Below are 19,146 nucleotides of genomic sequence, written 5' to 3'. Positions count from 1 at the left end.
CAGGTTTCCCCACTGGGAATTTCCTCCTCTTCCGAGGTTTCTCCTGACCCTGCAGGGGAACCCCCTCGGAAGAGGACGTGTAAGAGGAAACACACAGACTCCCTGAGTCTACTACATCTGATACCGACTTAGATGAGTCGGAGGGTTCCCACGGTCCCCTCTGAGGATGTCTCTTTTCAGACATCCTTGAGCTCCTCAAACAGAGGGGAATTGGCCCTCCATTGACCCCTCCGAGGATGAGTCGGTATACCTGGAGGCTTTGGATCCCGACCCTCCACCTCCTGGGTGTCTCCGCCTTCGACCCACTCATGCAGGTAGTGGCTCGGAAGGCGTGGCTCCAGATTCTGTGGAACCTGTCCCCAGGAGACCATCCAAGTTCATCACGGCCCCTTCGGACAAACAGTTCCTGTCCAAAGGTGTCTCTGTGGATGCTATGGTGGCGGCGGCCACTATGAAGGAACTGGCGGATCCTTCAGTACCTGTCCATCCTCCTAATAAGGATTCTAGGACCATGGACAGGTATGGAAAGCGGATGTTTTCTTCAGCGACCTTTGCTATGCGTTCGCTGAATTACCTTTGTCACTTCACCAGGCTTCAACGAGATATTCTCAAGGAACTGGGAGAAGTAGACCAGGATCCTTCAGCTGCTGGGGCTCAGGAAAAGATTGCCTCTCAGCTAGCTATCCTGAATTCGATATCTAACTCCTCCATGCGGCTCATATCTTATGCAGCCGATGGAGCAGCAGGGCCGCAGGCACAGGTGTTGCTCTTAGACGCCAAGCCTGGATGCGGCTGTGTAATTTTGCAGACCCCTTTAAGGCGTCCTTCACCAACACCCCCTTTGACGGTTCGGCTTTGTTCGGACCTCAGGTGAAGGATACTTTGACCAGATGTGAACAGGACGGTAAAACTCTTTCTGCCGTTGGAGTCCAGTTTTCCACTCCTTCTAGACCATATCCAAAGGGTCAGAAGGGGGGGAAGATGTGGTTCCGTAAAGCCCAAGGAGCTACACGGACACACGTGGTCAGTTTACCCCAGAGGCAGAGGGGTAACAATAATAGACGCCCTAGAGGCAGGGGGCCCTCAGAACCAGGGCAACAGGGAGTCTCTTCCTGAGAAGCCCTTTCAGCATCCCTGAGGTGTTGCCCGACTGTCCACCCTTGGAGGCAGTCGGGAAGAATTTCGCTGTACCCAGTAGCCTGGCAATCCCTATCACAAGAGAAGTGGGTACAGTCGATTATATCCGAGGGTTACAAAATCCCTTCGAAGGTTTCCGTACCTCTACAATCCCTTCCAGACATCTCACCCGGTCAAAGGGATTTGGCAAAACAGGAAGTTTCAAAACTCCTGGGAAAAGAGCCATCCAAACAGTGCCGGCAGACCAAGTAGGATCCGGCTTCTACTCAAGATTCTTTTGGTCCCCAAAGGACGGGAGATTGGAGACCAATACTAGACCTAAGCAGACTAAACAAGTCTGTCAGAAAGGCAAGATTCGGATGGTCACGCTGCAATCCATTCTGCCCTTTCTGGGCAAGGACAACTGGATGTGCTCGATAGACCTTCAGGATGCGTACTATCATATAAAGATTCACAGACGCTCCAGAAGGTTTCTCCGCTTTCGCTGGGAGCCAGTCATTACCAATTCAGAGCACTGCCCTTTGGCCTCACTTCAGCCCCCAGAGTGTTCACCAAATGCATGGCAGTGGTCACAGCTCACCTGAGACATCGAGGATTCCAGGTGTTTCCTTATTTGGACGACTGGCTCCTCTCCGCCACCTCCAAGGATCAGCTTCTTCGGTCCAGAGACTACACCTTACAGCTTTGCAAGAGTCTAGGAATTTCGGTGAATTTCGAAAAATCCTCTCTGCTGCCTTGCCAATCTATCACCTTTATAGGCGCAGAGTTAGATACCATCAAAATGTTAGCCAGGCTAACAAATCAAAGGATCCTGGACATCCAGAAATTTGTTCAGCTTCTGTTACAAAGCAACAAGGTCAAAGCCAGGTTTGTCTTGAAAGTTCTAGGCCTAATGGCTGCAGCCATTGTTCTTCTTCCACTGGCTCGCTTCCACATGCTTCTCCTGCAGTGGATGTTGTTCACGCAGTGGTCGTACCACGATCTGCCCATGAGACACGAGATCTTAGTGACACAGTCTTGCAGGGCTCATCTACGATGGTGGATATCTTCCCCTCTTCTTCATCAGGGCCGACCCTTTGTTCCCCCTCCTCCAGTTGCCACAGTCACCACGGATGCCTCTCTGATCGGGTGGGGGGGCATTATCAGGGCAGGATGGTCCACGGACGTGGCAACCCATAGAATACCACCTGCACATAAATGTCCTGGAGATGAGAGCAGTGCTTTTAACGTTGCAAGCCCTGGGCGACTTTCTTCCCACAGGGACTATTGCAGTACAGACGGACAACATGTCCGTGGTCTGGTACATCAACAAACAGGGCGGAACCAGGTCCTATCCCTTATGTCGAAGCTCTCAGACTTTGGCAATGGGCGATCTCTTCTCAGCGGTTTCTGATAGCAACGCACATCCCGGCAGGTCCAACCTATTGGCGGACAGGCTAAGCAGATCTATTCTGATGCCTCACGAGTGGTCTCTCAATCAGTCTGTAGTGGATCAGATTTTTCTGAAGTGGGGCACCCCTTGTTGCGATCTTTTCGCTACCCCTCAAAACAGCAAGTGCCCAGATTACTTCACACTATTTCCTCTTCCAGGCCAACCCTTGAGAGACTCTCTAACCCAGGATTGGCCTCGGGGACTTCTTTATGCTTTTCCTCCCTTTCCATTGATTCCACAAGTCATTCAGAAAGCCACCGTTTTGACAGCCAAATTGATCCTCATTGCTCCATATTGGCCTCGACAAATTTGGTTTCCGTCTCTACATCATCACCTTCTGGTGCAGCCCTGGCATCTGGACCCAGTTCCGGATCTTTTGATCCACCAGTCGGGTCAGCAGCACCGGGCCATTCATTCTCTCAACCTCACTGCTTGGTTACTCCACTTCCTTCCCTAGCCAGGCTACCAATGATTTCTGACTCAGTCAGAGACATTTTAGTGTCTTCTTTAAAGTCGTCCACTAGAACTGTTTATGCTAGCAAGTGGTGACGTTTTTCTATTTGGGCAAACGCCAGAAATATTGATCCTTTCACCGCCCCTATACATTCTGTTTTGGATTTCCTGGCGGAGGTTTTTCATTCGGGATCGTCATCATCTACAGTCAAAGTACAACTGGCTGCTATTTCCAAATTTCATGTTGGCTTGCAGGACAATAACATCATGTCTCATAGGTTATGCAAAGCCTTTTTGAGAGGAGTTTTTCTCCTAAAACCGCCTGTGAAACATCCTCCTCCGCAATGGGATCTGAACTTAATGTTGGCATCCCTAATTCTACCTCCTTTCGAACCGTCTGCTACGTGTTCTTTAAAATTGTTGACATGGAAAACTATATTTTTGCTGGCTGTTACTTCTGCAAGAAGAGTTTCTGAGATTCAGGCCCTCTGTATTCGTTCACCTTATCTGGTGTTTCATAAGGATAGGGTTTCGCTCAGAACTAACCCTTCCTTTCTTCCCAAGGTTGTATCTCAAGCCAATATTAACCAATCTATTGATCTACCAGTTTTCTTTCCTAACTATTCTGACAGAGCTGAACAGAAGCTGCATTTTTTGGATGTTCATCGTCAGCTCAGGTACTACTTACATAGGACTAAACAAATTAGAAAATCAGACCAATTGTTTGTCTCCTATGCAGAAAACAGGTTGGGTCTTCCAGTGTCTAAAGTGACCTTATCTAGATGGTTGACTTCCACCATTTTCTATGTGTACTCTCTAAGGGGCAAACAACTATCTTCTAAGCCAAAAGCACATTCGACCAGGAGTCTATCCACTTCTGTAGCCTTTCAGGATAGACTTCCCATTGACACTATTTGTGCAGCAGCTACTTGGGCCACGCCTCATACCTTTGTGTCTCATTACAAGTTGGATTTGGCCTCCAGAGATAGGGCCAGTTTTGGTTCCACTGTTCTCAAGAGTCTGTTCCATTGAGCCACCCGGGATACAGGTGCTAGGGCGGTCCCATCCAGCAAGAATGAAGGCGAGATTGACAACTTAACATTTAGAAGTTATGTACCTACCATAACGTTCCATGTTAGTTGTCTTCTCACCTTCTTTCTTGCGTCCCTCCTTCCCCTGGCCTGGACAGATCTTGGAGAGTTCCTATTAGATTGCTTCCTCTGGAGCATTGTTATGAGGACTTCTTTTAGGAACCATGGTTCCTAATTATATTAGGATAAGTCTTTAGCAGGGTTAGTTAGCTGCCAAACGAGATCTGAGGTAGTTCCGCCTTGCATCATGGGATATAGGGTTGCCTCGAGCTGGTAAAAGGAGTTCTCGAGCTAAAGCTAGTGCCGAGTCGGAGCCGAAGATCGGCTCCGAACCCATCCAGCAAGAAAGAAGGCGAGAGAAGACAACTAACATGGAACGTTATGGTAGGTACATAACTTCTAATTTACAAAGTCATAGTTCTGTTTAAATGTAAAGACCTTTAACAGGGACAGAGAACATCTTCTCCGGTTGTGCAGACCATGCTGCTTTAAATCCAGCCACACATCATCTTTCTGTTACAGTTTGTGTATATCTGCAGGACTCTCCTCTTTAATATTTTAAAGATTCACAGCTTCCTTTTGTCACACCTCACCTAGATTCTTCAGTCTAAGCCCAAAACTGATCTTCTGTGAGATGCAGTTATCTCTGCCATTGTGGGCATTCAGACTTTCTTTTAATAGCATTTCTCATGTGATTCACATGTCCTGGGCCACTTGCATGAAACATTACCATATTATACATGTTCTACATGCTGCCACATGGTTCTTGCTATATTTTGTGGTTCATGTATACCATTTCTAATGCAACAAACAGGATGCCTAGTGCAACAAACCAGCCATTATCCTTCTCTCTCTCTCTCTCTATATATATATATATATATATATATATATATATATTGCTAATGACAACATGTCTGTGCATTTGGACGCATTTAATTGATTCTGGTATGTCCATCATATTTAGTATCAACATAAACTTTATAACAAAAAACAACTATTCACAAAACAAAACACTCAGCATAGTTTAATGATCAATAACCCCCTTCAAAACAACATAAAAATATTTTAAGCCTCCCCACATACTCCCTGACATTGAATCTGCACATTCTACATCCCCCTAACTTAAATTACTAACTCCCACAGTTGCATAACTGCAACCAAAGGGAAAACTACATTAAGAAGGCAGCAGTCACTCTTGCTCAGCTCAGCAACTCTTGCATTTGATTAAGAGAGCATTTGATAGCTGTGACAATGTAAATAGCTACTGACATGCTGTACACTTGCTGGAATTCCTGGTAACTATATATATATATATATATATATATATATATATATATATATATATATATATGTATGTATGTATGAATCTGATGTTGTCCTCATTCTTCAATGTATAGGTTATGGATCCAACTTCAGGTCTGACTTGGCCACATACCACAGACTTACAAATCCAACTCTTGAGCTCCTCCATCTACTCATAATGCCCCAACCAGCCTACAATACCTCAGATCTCGTTTACCACCAACTTGCATGGATGCGGATCCTCTCTCAGGAGCTTGTTTCAGTGATTACAGTTTTTTGTGAATAGCTGTTATTTAGAGAAAACTTAATTTTTCTGCTATCCTCCCTGTCTTATTGATGAGTTTTTCATGTGTTTCTGTATGTTAGGGCGTGCTATCGTTCTTTTCTAACTTTCGGTAATCTCTTTGAGTATCATTGTTGGTAGCAGTCTTTTGTTTTTGTTCCTACCTTTTCCTACCCTTTATAGGGTACTCTTCCTACCATGCTGATAGTTTACTGATCTGAAGAAATAAAAAATGATCTCTTCTTTCCCTTTCTCATATTGTTAACTATGGCAGAGAAACCAACTGGCTTTAAAAAATGTACTTCCTGTGGGCATAAAATTCCAGAATTTGATACCCACAGTAAGTGTATTTATTGCCTAGGAGCAGCACTGAATACTGATTACTCTATCTGTGCCGATTTTAACTCTAGATTCAGATAGAAGAAATAAATTGGTCCTTAAGGGATTGCTGCCTCCATCTTAATCTACATCTTCTTTGGCAGGGGCTCAAACCCCCCAATAAACATCCTAAAACGTCTACGGAGTCTGGAAAAAAATCCCCTACTCCATCTCTGAAGATCTCTACTTCCACCATGGTCATATCAGGGCCTCCTCAGAATATCTGAAGAACCTCAGATCCTAAAAGAAAACCATTGGATCCTAAATCCTTGGATCCAACTGTTGTATTGGTGAATTCTCCCAAGCAGCACTCTGATCCAAAAACCTTGGATTTGACCATAACTTTGTCAAAGTCTCCTCAGACTTACTCACCTGGGTTCACATTTGATCCAATATCTCTACAACATCATTCCCTGTTTCTACAAACAACACCGAGGAGAGAATCGAAACCGCAGTCCACAACCTCGTCCATTAGATCCTCCAGAAGTCTTTCCAAGGGCTGATGTGAGTAGGATGATTTGAAAATTCCTCAGAGCTCAGATTCAGATGGGGGATATTCTGTCTCTCTCCCATTGAATTTATGAGTGATTTTGCTTTCTCCGATCTGTCCCGCAGCTTTGGAGCCCTCAGATCTGAGAGCCCCAAGAGGGTCGGTGTCAGATCCAAAGATAGCTAGGTCTTCAACTCTTGAGTTTCCCTGACTGGTTCCACTCCTATTCCCTTGGATTGGGATGAGTCTTGGAATCCAAAGCATTTGCATAGGATCCGGGGTACCAGGGTCTCTTCCAGTGTTGTCGGAGCCATCCTTGCCTATCAGAGCTTTGGTGCCAGATAGCTCGGGTCTGACTCCTTCCTTGAGGCATGGGATCCGGGCAGAGTCAAGGCATGGCTGCTTCAGTGGTTTTGGCCCTAGTATGGCCTACCATGGCTTCTCCCGGTCCATCTGCATTCCAAGTAGTGGATCCTACATCTCTTCCTCCAGTGGGTCTGAGCTCTAATTTAATCAGACCTACTCCACAAGAACAGCAGGTACCAACTAGCATCCAGACAGTTTCCCTAGAGGAACTTCCTCTCTCTTTGCATCCCCCCCCCCACAGAGCATCCTGCTGAGGAGGTTCCCTGAAAGAGAACGCGCAAAAGGAGACACATAGATTCCCCTATGGAATCTCTCACAGAGGATACTGACTTCAAGGAAGGGGAAGGGTCCCCCATATCTACACTGGATGACATCTCACTTGGACATATCCTAGAGATTCTTAAGCAAAAGAGTGGATGGTCTTCAGATACTCTCTCCCCACAGTAGACAAATTTTCTGGAAGCATTTGGTTCCAGCCCATCTACATCTTGGGTGTCTCTCCTGGCCGATGAGTTTATCGACCTAGTCTCTTGCCAGACATGAAAGGAACCTGACTTTGTAAAACCAATTTCCCAATGTCCAGATAAAATTTTGGCACCACCAAAGGATAAATCCCAGTGAAGCAAAGGAGTCTCTGTTGATGCTATGGGCATGGCAGCAGCCACAAAAAAGGATCTAGCTGAGCAGAATTCCTCAGTCCATCCCCCTAATAGAGAGTTGAGGGCATTGGACAGATTTGGGAAGTGCATATTTGCTTCAGCAAACTGTGCCTTGAGGTCCCTAAATTATTTAACTCACTTTACGAAGCTGTAGAGGGGTTTGACCAAGGAGCTCTCCAGTTCCCTGTTAGAGTCCATGTCTGTGGAGAACTGTAAAAGATAATCTTTACAACTGGCCACTCTATTATCCTTTTCCAATTCATCCATGAAGTTAGTATCCTGTGCTGCAGAATGTACCTCACAGGCTGTCAGTTCAGGCATTGCCATTAGGAGACATCCCTGGAAGCAGTTATTTAATTTTGTGGAGCCTTTCAAGTCTTCTTTCATCAGTGCTCATTTTGATGGAACGTCCTTGTTTGGCCCTTCTGTGAAAGAAACACTTTCCTGCAGTGAGCAGGAAGAAAAGACCCTGTTTGCCATAGGGGTTTGCTTTTCTACCCCTCAGCTGTCCTTTTCCCAGAATCCAAGATGAGGCAAGAAAATGTAATTCCATAAATCCCAGGGATCTTTCCAGGATTCATGCAGTGACAACTCCTCCAGAAGCCATCCTTGCAGCAGGGGAGACCCACAAAACCAGAGTTTCCGAGATTCCTTTCCAGATAGACCCTATCAAAGTTCCTGAAGGGTTGCCTGACTGCTCACCTCTGGAGACAGTTGAGGTACTCTTGTCCTTGCACCCAGATGCCTGGGCTTCTATAACAAAAGATTATTGGGTGCTAAAATAAAAATCCAGAGGTTATTTTATACCATTTTTCCAGATTCCCCCAATGAAAAGAAGAAAGCTTCCTGACATCACACCCAATCAGAGAAAAGCTACAAGGGATTCAAAAGCTGCTGGAAAAAAGAGTCATCTAGGTGGTCTCACCAGACTAAAGAGGATTCAGAACTTAAAGTTCTTTTAGTGTCAAAGAAGATAGTGGACCTGAGACCAATTTTGGATCTAAGCAGCCTGAACCAATTTGTGTAGAAGTCAAAGTTCCAAATGGTCATGGTTCAGTCCATCCTGCCCTTTTTCCACAAGGATGATTGGATGTGTTCAATCAATCTTCAGGAAACATACTGTCACGTCAAGATGAACAGATGCTGCTGAAGATATCTCTGTTTTTGGCTGGGGAGGTCAGTCACTGTCAGTTCAGAGCCCTGCCCTTTGGTTTCATCACAGCCCCCAGGGTGTTTACCAAATATGGTAGTGGTAGTAGCTCACCTGAGACTGCTGGGATTCTGAATGTTTCCATATTTAGATGACTGGCTCCTCACTGCCCCAACCAGGCATCTCTTAGAACAGTCTAGGGACTATTTGCTCCAACTTTGTCAAAGACTAAGCATTTCAGTCAATATCTCCAAATCAAAACTTCAAACAGGACCCTGGAGTTTATTGGTGCCCAGTTGAAAACAGCAAGTCTTATTGCCACTCTTCCTACACATCATGTGGATACAGTCAAGTTCCAGGTACAGCAAATTCTGTTCATCCTTCTCCTCCAGCCAGACTTGTTCTCCAGGCTCTAGTTTCAATGGCAGCAGCCATAAACTTATTTTATTTTACATTTATTTACCAGGAAAGTCCAACTGGGCACAGGTACATTTTCAGCGGAGGCCCAGGGAGAAAAACTCCAAGAGAAGTGCAAACAGTAGAACATAATACAGTACAAAACAGAAACAGAAACAATATTATACAATGCATTGTAATGTAGGAGAGAGCCTTAATAGCTTTTACATACATCAGTGAAAAACAATGTAGCAGAGATTAACAGGTTATACAGTAATCCATGTGATACTGATTTGAATGTTATCTTTGGAGTTGATATGAAAATTATTATTAAAGGGAGGTGGTCTGCCTGGGCCAAAAAGAATGAGTTTCTTTTTTCTGGGATTAAGAAGACGTTTGATGTTTGTGAACCAAGTTTCAGCTAGGGTGAAGTTATTTTGGGTTAGGGTTTGCAATTTGTCTAGGGTGGGGGCGGCACAAATAAAGGTGGTGTCATCTGCGTATTGTACTACTGATGTAGTTCATATAGCATGTTACTGTATGCGTGTTCTCCAATGTACTCTAGCTGTTTAGTGATCTGTTCTACAACATTCTTTATCTTTCCCAGTCAAACTCACTTGAGTATGCAAAAATCATCTTTGTTGGTAGATTCAGTTGGACAAGATTTACCTGGTCTGTCCATTTATTCTACCTCCCCCAGTAGGCACAGTGACCATAGATGCCTCCCAGTTGGAGTAGGGTGGCATTTCTTAGGACAGATGATACAAGGCACATGGTTCCCCCAAGAAACCAATTCACACATCAATGTTCTAGAGATCAGAGTGGTTTTATTAGCATTGTAGGCCTTTCAAGATGTTCTTCCTCTATGAACTATTGCAATACAAACCAGCAGCATGTCTGTGGTCTGGTACTTCAACAGACAAGGGGGAACCCAAGTCTACCCCTTTTGTCGAGAGGCAGTGAGAGTGTGCCAGTGAATAGTCTCCTCCAACTGTCTTCTTTTGGCAGTACACATTCTGGGAAAATCCAGCATACTAGCAGACAAACTTAGCAGATCCATTTTATTACCTCATGAGTGGTCTCTCAATCAATCAGTGGTGGAGAAGATTTTCGCTGGAGCCAGCCTTGCTGCGATCTCTTTGCATCTCCCCACAACAAGTGCAGTAGGTATTTTGCTGTAATCCCCCCTCAGGGGGAGTCTCTGAGAGATGTTGTAGTCCACATTTGATACTCCGGTCTTCTTTATGCCTATCCCCCATTACCTCTGATTCCAAAATTCTTACATAGAGCATGTCGGTTGAACAGTGCAGTTATCCTCATTACCTCCTTCTGGCCTCACCAAGTGTGGTTCCCCTTCCTTTCATCTCATCTTTGTTATCCTCCATGGATACTGGATCCCAATCCAAACTTTCATATCCCTCGGGAAAGAAGCATTCCAATATTCCAGGCCTCAAACTAACTGTATGGTTTGTCCAATCCATTAATAGCTAGACAGTCAAGGCTTTCCTCCCTGGTTCAGCATATACTTTTATCTTCCCAGAAAGCTTCTTTAAGGAAGATCTACAAAGGTAAATGGAAAAGATTTTCAATTTGGGCTCATAAGAATGAAATTGACCCTTTTACTGCTCCTATTTATTCCATTCTAAAATTCTTAACTTTTATTTTTCAGGAAGGTGCTAGTTTTCCTCACAGTCAAAGTACAATTAGCAGCCATATCAAATTTTCATTCAGGAGAAAAAGCTTCCTCTTTAGCTTCATCCAGATTGTGCAAGGCTATTCTAAAAGGCACCTTCTTTCTCAGTCCACCAGTGAAAGATCTGTTTCCTCCTTGGGATTTGGTAGTTGTGCTTCAGGGGCTGGTAAAACAACCTTTTGAACCATCAGCCAAAACTGAGTTAAAATTTTTGCCTTGGAAAACAACATTTCTAGTAGCAATTACATCTGCAAGGAGAATTTCAGAACTCCAGGCTCTTTCACCCAAATACCCTTACATTGTTTTTCACAAAGACTGAATAACCTTATGAACCAACCTGTCCTTTTTAACAAAAGTAGCCTCAGACTCAAATATTAATCAAACAACTCATTTGCCTGTTTTCTTCCGGAATTTTTAAAATAAGCGAGTGCACATACTACATCTTACAGATGTACATAGACAACTACATTTTTATCTACACAAGATAAAAGATTTCAGGAAAACAGGCCAGTTATTTGTTTTTTTTTCTCACTGAACAGTTTGAGATCACTGTTTTTTAAAGTTACCGTGGCAAAATGGATTAATGGTTGCATTTCTTTTGTATATACTCAGCAAGGCCTCTCCCTATAAAAGCTGTCTAAGGCTCATTTAACTAGATCCATGGCCACTTCTTCTGCTTTCTGGTCTAGAACTTCCATTGATGACATTTGAGCATCAGCTACCTGTACTAATGCTCATACCTTTATTACTCATTACAGACTAGATTTGACTTCTAGAAGCAAAGCTGCTTTTGGTTTGGCAGTTCTCTGGAATATCCTTCCATGAGGGCCACCCAAGATTCATGTAGCTGGGGACTCTGTCCCATACATTGAGGAAGAATGAAAAGGACAACATCAGATATTAAAGTTACATAGTTACCATAACTCGGCATCTGTGCTGTCCATTTTCCTTATTCCTTAACTCCCCTGTAAGCTGGCTGGGGCATTATGGATAGAGGGAAGAGCTCGAGAGCTGGATCTAAAATCCATAACCCATACTTTGAGGAAGAATGAAAATGGACAACACAGATGCATAATTATGGTGAGTACATAACATTAATTGTAATGTCATTTTGTCAAATGTTTCATTATTTGAGTGCAGATTTTCTAGCACGAGTTGTTACTGGTGAATTTGGTCAAGTTAGGTTATAGTCTACTTAAGGATTGTTGACTATAGCATAATGGTGAGTTATTCAGTTTGTTCATGGTTGTGCAACTGCCAACTTAGTATATATAAGTTAAGGGTGGTAGGAGCAGAGCCCCCATGCTGATGACTCTGAGGAGCCTAGCCTACAGAATAATATCATCTGCGAATAAGGCCAGCTTTTCATGATTACCATTCTAATATGGTACCATACTAGGCCCACTCCCCTCCCCCCCATATAAAATGAGAACAGTATTTATCATGGTTTTGGAATTCTACACATATTTTTATGTATGGCTTATGTTAGTCCTGTTTATAGTTGATCACAAATGTAAATTGTGTTGTTTACATTTGCAGTCAGTGTAATTTCATTGTGTGTGTCATAGTGTTTGGTGGCATTTGATGTATGTGTGCCAATGGACTCTCTCTCTGGCCAAATAGTAATAAATCATATGCACACATAGGTGAATTTGTATATGTGTGTGTGTGTATATATATGCATGTGTGTATATGTGTGTGTGATTTGGCTGTATGCATTTATGTATGTTCACTTGTAATCAAATAGCTACAGTACACAGCCAAACGCAACCAGTCATTAAGAATGAAAAAAATATGTAGTTTATTTCCACAATACAATCACTTGAGCACTTTTGCCTTCTCACAATTTGCTAAAGACTTCATTATAACAAACAGGAAATGACATCCCAGCCCATACTGCGATAACAGCCACAGGGAGGAAACTATCTTACAGCACTATCATATCAACAACACTGCCTGTACCAGATATTTTAATAGTGGGTGGATTTGAATTTATCGAACAGTGAATTTTGTCAAGTGCAGAATTTGCTGCACAATATATTGAGTACTGTTTCATTGAATTTCTGCTGTAGTCAAGGTGCATACTGTTGAGTAAAACATAAATTCACATGCTTCTTTGTTCACAGCTATACAACTGTGAAGTTAGCATTTATAAGAAAGGGTGTGTTTGGGAGGTGATTCCTCACACATTGTTTTGTCAGTATTATTTCAAGAACTAAAAGTGGCTGATGCCTTTTTTCTTGTTGATCACTTCTGTGGTGCTTGCATTTTAGTTGTGTTTTTTTTTTGTAAGGAAATTTATTATGTTGGTTTTGTAGTGTAGTTTTGGGGGGGGGTTGTGGATAATATTTAGGTGCGCTTATCACTATGAATGTGTATTGGGTATGTGTGCTGTGTGCACAGTTCTCTTGTGTGTAGTACATGTTTTATCTGTGTCTGTGGGGCAGTTTGGGTTCAGTGGAGAGTGTGTTTGCTTGAATGGTCTAGTCAACCATTATTTACAAGTAATTTTGGTGTGATTGTTTGCATTGTTGATGAATGATTATATACTCGTGTGATGTATGCATTCTGTTTTATATGTATATTTTTATGTATGTTTGTGTGTGTGTGTGTGTGTGTGTGTGTGTGTGTGTGTGTGTGTGTGTGTGTGTGTGTGTGTGTGTGTGTGTGTGTTTGTGTGTGTGTATGTAAAATACTGTGTGGTATAAACATGACATTATTTGCTTGGAATAAATCACAGATACAGCAATTTTTCATTAAGACAAGAGTGAGAAAAGAGTTTCACTTCCTTTTATTTGTGTTTTTTATTATAATTCTGAAAATAGAATTTAGTTATAGTTGCCAAGTGCATTGTTGCAGATATATAGTTGTCATGTATTATGTTCTAAAATATTTTACTGTGTTTTTTGTACTTATGACATTTGCACCCTTAATTTCATAATTGTGTCTTATTAATTTTATTTTGTGCATGTTACCAATACTGCTGCATTCGTCTTGTCTTTCAGAGCTGCCCAGTTTCTGAGGAAGATGGCAGATCCCCAGTCTATTCAAGAGTCTCAGAACCTTTCCATGTTCTTGGCAAACCACAACAGAATCACCCAGGTACTACAGTTTGTCTGAACAAAGCATACAGAGTGCAGATAACAAAGATTCTGTGCAGTGGGAATGTGTAAACGGTCTATATTCCTTTTTATCAAATAAATACACGTGTTCAGATTACAGGCAGTAACTACAAGGGACTGGCTTACTAGTGTAGCATTATATGTGCTGTTTTATGAGTTAGTTTGCACAATAACAACCAACCTGAAAAAAAAATGTGATGCAATTTTGAAGTAGACTGGAATAAAAAGAATCAGGAAGTTGATAATTATTTCTAAATGCATATACAATCTCATGGTGCCAGTTTTGGTTAAAAACTTTTTATTTTTGTTTTATTTTCTTGCTAAACTAAGTAAACTGTTGTTGTTCCCCACTTTACCACTAGATGGCAGCAGGACATAGGTTATGAGAACACTGTTTCTGACTTTCTAAATCTCCCCCAGCCCCACTGCATAATACCTAGTCCAAGAACCCTAATTCTAGCATAAATACCAAGCAAGCTCCCCAAGGAAATAAATAAGAAGGCATTACCTTTCAGACATTAGGCTGAAAGGCATACTTATAGAAAGCTGAACCATTATAATTAAACCTCTCACCTAAGCTTTGCATACAAATGATGCCTTCTGCCTTGCTTTCCTTTTCCTGTGGAAATTAGACAGAAAAGACATCCCTTGCATATTAGCTAGACAAAGGTTTATTTAGACAGTGTTACTTACCTACTTAAGGCCTTGGTAGTGCACAGTCTCTCTGTATTACTGATTATTTCTCAGCAGACAACCCACTCTGTGGCTCTACCCGCTCCGTTCGCCCTGCAGGCTCACTCCGTTCCTCTACCCTACCCCCAATTCCCACTCACCCAAGTGATCCTAGATTTATACCATCTAGACCACTCCCACACTCCCATCCCACCAATCACACACACTAACCACTATACACATACAGCCACACCCATCCTCTACCTACACACTTACTCAAAGCCTTCTTATAGTATTTCTCACTTATCCATTACCAGTACCATTTGGGATTAATTCCCATTTGAGTAACCTACTCAATATATCTCATTATATTCTTCATCCATTCCCACCCCCACTCAACTGCATCTTTAAGCTCTTCAGTATGCCTAAGATAACTAAACCCTTCACAACCAAACTAACATTTCTAACAACATGTATATTTGTCCTCACCTCAGCATATATCCTCACCTTCTTTGAAAAAACAATCTTATACCAATTTAATTACTCTCCAAAACAAACCGCTATATTAACCTTTACCTACACCCATACTCAAATAAATATCACTTCCAATCCAAGCTACCTGCTAGCCAAATACCATAGACTCTCACATATTAAATACAACAGACTCACAGTAAAGAAAGTAAAATATCTAATAAACCATACCTACAACCCTACTCTAATACTAAAAAATACCTCCTTGAAAGATGGTGACATCCACCCTAATCCAGGCCCACACAATGTCTGTATAGTCAAAACTACCATCCCCAATCCCACACCCCTTGTTATCCACCCCAACCCCCCCACACACTTCTTTCCTAATAGGACATCTTAATATCCAAAGTATTAATAACAAAATAGCCCACCTCCACACCCTGCTAGATATTTACTCCTTTGAAATCTTCTGTCTCACAGAAACTTGGTTAAAACCTCATACTAAAGACATTGAAATCATCCCCTAGGATATAATATATTGAGACATGACCATATTAAACATAAAGGTGGGGGAGTAGCAATCTTATATAAAGATGGACTTCAGATCTCCTCTTTACCTTATAACCCACCTCAGGAAAACAATGCTGAAATCCTTATCTCCAAATTTCAAATCAACCCCATCAAATCACTATATATCATCTGTATCTATCTTCCTCCTGGTAACAATACCAGTACTATCGAGGATATCCTTAGCTGGATATTCTCTACTTACCCACAAGAAGCAATAATACTAGGTGACTTCAACACCGACTGGAAAACTGTCAATGCTAAAAATCCCACTTCCCATATTAATCTTCATGGCTTTAGTCAAACAATTACCTCTACAACCAGAATCAACAAACCAAATAAAAAAGAAACCACCTTAGATTGGATTCTTACTAATAATCATAAACAAGCTTATAAGACAGGAACTCTACCTGATGTTGTAAGAGATCACACGTTGACTTACATTATAAGGCAAAAGAATGATATTACTAACCCCCCACTTATAGGGTATCACGGACCAACAAACACTTCAACCAAGTACTATTTCAAAATGAACTAAGTGTCTGTGACTGGAATGCTTTAAAATCCCTTCCACTTGATGAGGCTACTAAATATTTAATCTCCAAATTCTTAACTATCCTTGATAGGCATGCTCCTAAACGTTCCACCAGAATGAAAACCAAACCAGCCCCCTGACTTTCTAAGGAAACCAGACAAAAAATGTTGCTTAGAAACAAATCATGGGCTAAATGGAGAGCTACCAAAACTCTCTCTGACCAACAAAACTTTCGGCAGCTTAGAAATACTACAAAAAAGGCCATACTTACTGACAAAAAGAACTACTATTGTAATTTACAGCAAATCCACCAAAACAACCCACAGAAGTTTTGGTCAGAAATCAATAGACTCTTACTCCCAGGTCACTCTCGTACACCAACCCCACTAGGGTCCGATCATAATGCCTCCCTCCAAATTGCTAATGCTTTCAATACTTTCTTCACTGAGACCATACAGTCACTTGCCAGTCAACTATCCCCAGATAACTCAAAACCTCATACCACCAGTTCTGGCTCTCTTCCAACATTTAAATTGCAACCCATCTCTACAGCTCTCATCTTCAAATTCATCCAAAAACTGAAGCCGTGCACTCCTTCTGCTGACCAGCTACCATCTGAATACCTGCAAAAAGCAGCCAAAGTTGTTGCACACCCAATATCCATCCTTATTAATAGAACCATTAAAGAGGGGTCCATTCCAGAAATCTGGAAAATCTCCCATATTATACCCCTACACAAAGGTGGTAACTCCAAAGATTATTGTAACTATCGGCCTATAGCCCTTTTATCTCCCCTAGCAAAAATTATGGAGAAATACATTCACCATTAGCTTTTAGACCACTTAACTCAACATGACATTCTGGCTTACTGCCAACATGGCTTTAGGCCATTTCATAGCACCACTACTGCCCTCTTATCCTTTACAAATTCCATCAATAGAAATCGCAACAATAATACCCTCTCATCTGCACTCTTTATCGATCTCTCAAAAGCTTTTGACATGGTTAACCACACCCTTCTTATTAACATTCTAGAGTCCCTTTCCCTTGATACTTTGGCTATCCAGTGGTTCAAGTCCTACCTCAGCAATAGGCAACAGGCAGTTCTCTGGGATCAGAACCTATCATCCCTCCTGCCAGTCACCCTTGGAGTCCCTCAGGGCTCTATTCTAGGACCTCTCCTTTTCTCACAATTCATTAATGACCTGCATGTAGCAATTCCTCAAGCCACTTGTATACAATATGCAGACTATTCGACAATCATATGTTCAGCTAACTCCCCCTCAGAACTACATTCTTCAACTCAGAAGGTATTCAACATAATTGAGACTTGGTTCTTAAAGTATTGCCTCCTTCTAAATGCCAATAAAACTAAGCTCCTACTCTTTGTACCTACCAGTAAGTCCTCCCCAGTAGACTTCTCAATCAGTTCCAACAACGGTACCCTCATATCCCCAGACTCCACCACTAAAGTACTAGGAATTATTATTGATAATATTCTTAACTTTGACAGCCATATAAACAACACTCTAAAATCTGTAAACAAAAAACTTGGCTCCTTATACAGAATTCCCTTCATAACACCATCAGTCAGAACCAAAATTGCTCACTCTCACTTAATTTCAACACTTCTTTATGCCTCACTCATTTACACTAACCTAAAAAAATAACCTTATCAAACTAATTAATTCCTACAATAGTATTGCCCTATTTGCTACTGGCAATCCCTTTAGAACCCACCACTGTCTGAATCTACTGCAACTAGGCTGGCTAAAACTACAAAATCTTCTGTTATTTACTCAACTCACCATTGCCTACAAGCTATTTTACTAACCTAACACCAGTCCTATACTCTCTAACCTCATCACCCCCTACAAAAACTACGCTCCACTAGCAAACTTCTAGCCACCATAACAAAGTCCAACAACAAAGCAGGGGATTCCTTGTTCTCTAACACTGTAGGTAAATACTGGAACCTTTTACCTATAGAACTAACCTTGCTTCCCACTCTGCCTCTCTTTAAACAAAACCTCAAAAACTACCTGAAGATCCATTGGTTATGCCCCTGCAGTAACCCTGATCACTCCTTTGATTCTTTACTTCTCGCCTCTCTTTCTCACTTTTCTTCCTAAACTCTGCTGCATATCTCTGTAAGGACTGAGCTGTAAATAGTATTCCTAAAACTACCTATCGTACTGTTATTTACCTATGTATTATACTGTATATCAATTTGTCTTATACTGTCTAACACTGTTTAGCATAATCTTTATTATTACATTCATATCTTTTATCCTTTATACTGTGTATATACTATTTGTATATTCTGTGTGCTAATATTGGAGCTTTTCTCCTCGAGCCTCTACTGAAAATGGAAATACATCCAGCTAGACTAGCCCTGTTAACAAATGTAAAATAAATAAATAAATAAATAAAGATACCCACCTGTATTTTTTACAGTAGCAATATGCCTCTTTTGATATCATGGGAGGTGATGTGTGGAGATTGAGTGCATACTTTCTATGCACAGACCTCATCACCTGTAGTAACAGCATACAAGCTACTAGGTTTTTGTGCTAACTGCTATCTCAGGAGACTCATGACCCATGTATTGATACACTTAGCAGATTGATATTGCAAGTAAAGTACCTTAATTTAACTTTGAAAGTGAGGTAGAAGTTGCACTTACAGACCATAACACAAGTAGATAATTTTGCTTCTAAAGAACAAAACTAATTTGATTATAGTTACCCAGTATGGTTTGCTACTGCATGTCAATTCCTGGCTTTAAATCTCCAGTGACATCATTTTGAGATTGTGACCACTTAGAAAAAATGGCAGATGAGGAAAAAATATTAAAATAAATAACACAGATGTATTGATTTACAGAATAAATTGTAACCCCATCATTTAAAGTGTATTGGTTCATAGGTTCATAGGTAGGTACTAGGC

General features: G+C 41.7%; 1 protein-coding gene across 2 annotated transcripts in view; it reads left to right on the top strand.

The window, feature by feature from the left end:
- The window catches only part of CYFIP2 (cytoplasmic FMR1 interacting protein 2), a 2,832,302-nt gene that overhangs the window by 927,160 nt on the left and 1,885,996 nt on the right, over positions 1–19,146 (top strand). For both annotated transcript variants that reach the window (XM_044069335.1, XM_044069334.1), the window contains exon 7: positions 13,836–13,932. In XM_044069335.1, the coding sequence (XP_043925270.1) occupies positions 13,836–13,932 (97 nt within the window). The remainder of the gene's footprint in view (positions 1–13,835; positions 13,933–19,146) is intronic.

Source organism: Protopterus annectens, chromosome 4.part0, assembly GCF_019279795.1.
Source record: "Protopterus annectens isolate FY-2018-M chromosome 4.part0, PAN1.0, whole genome shotgun sequence".
Taxonomy (NCBI): domain Eukaryota; kingdom Metazoa; phylum Chordata; order Ceratodontiformes; family Protopteridae; genus Protopterus; species Protopterus annectens.
The sequence above is the reverse complement of the archived record's forward strand: the minus strand, read 5'-3'. Positions and strand labels throughout refer to the sequence as shown.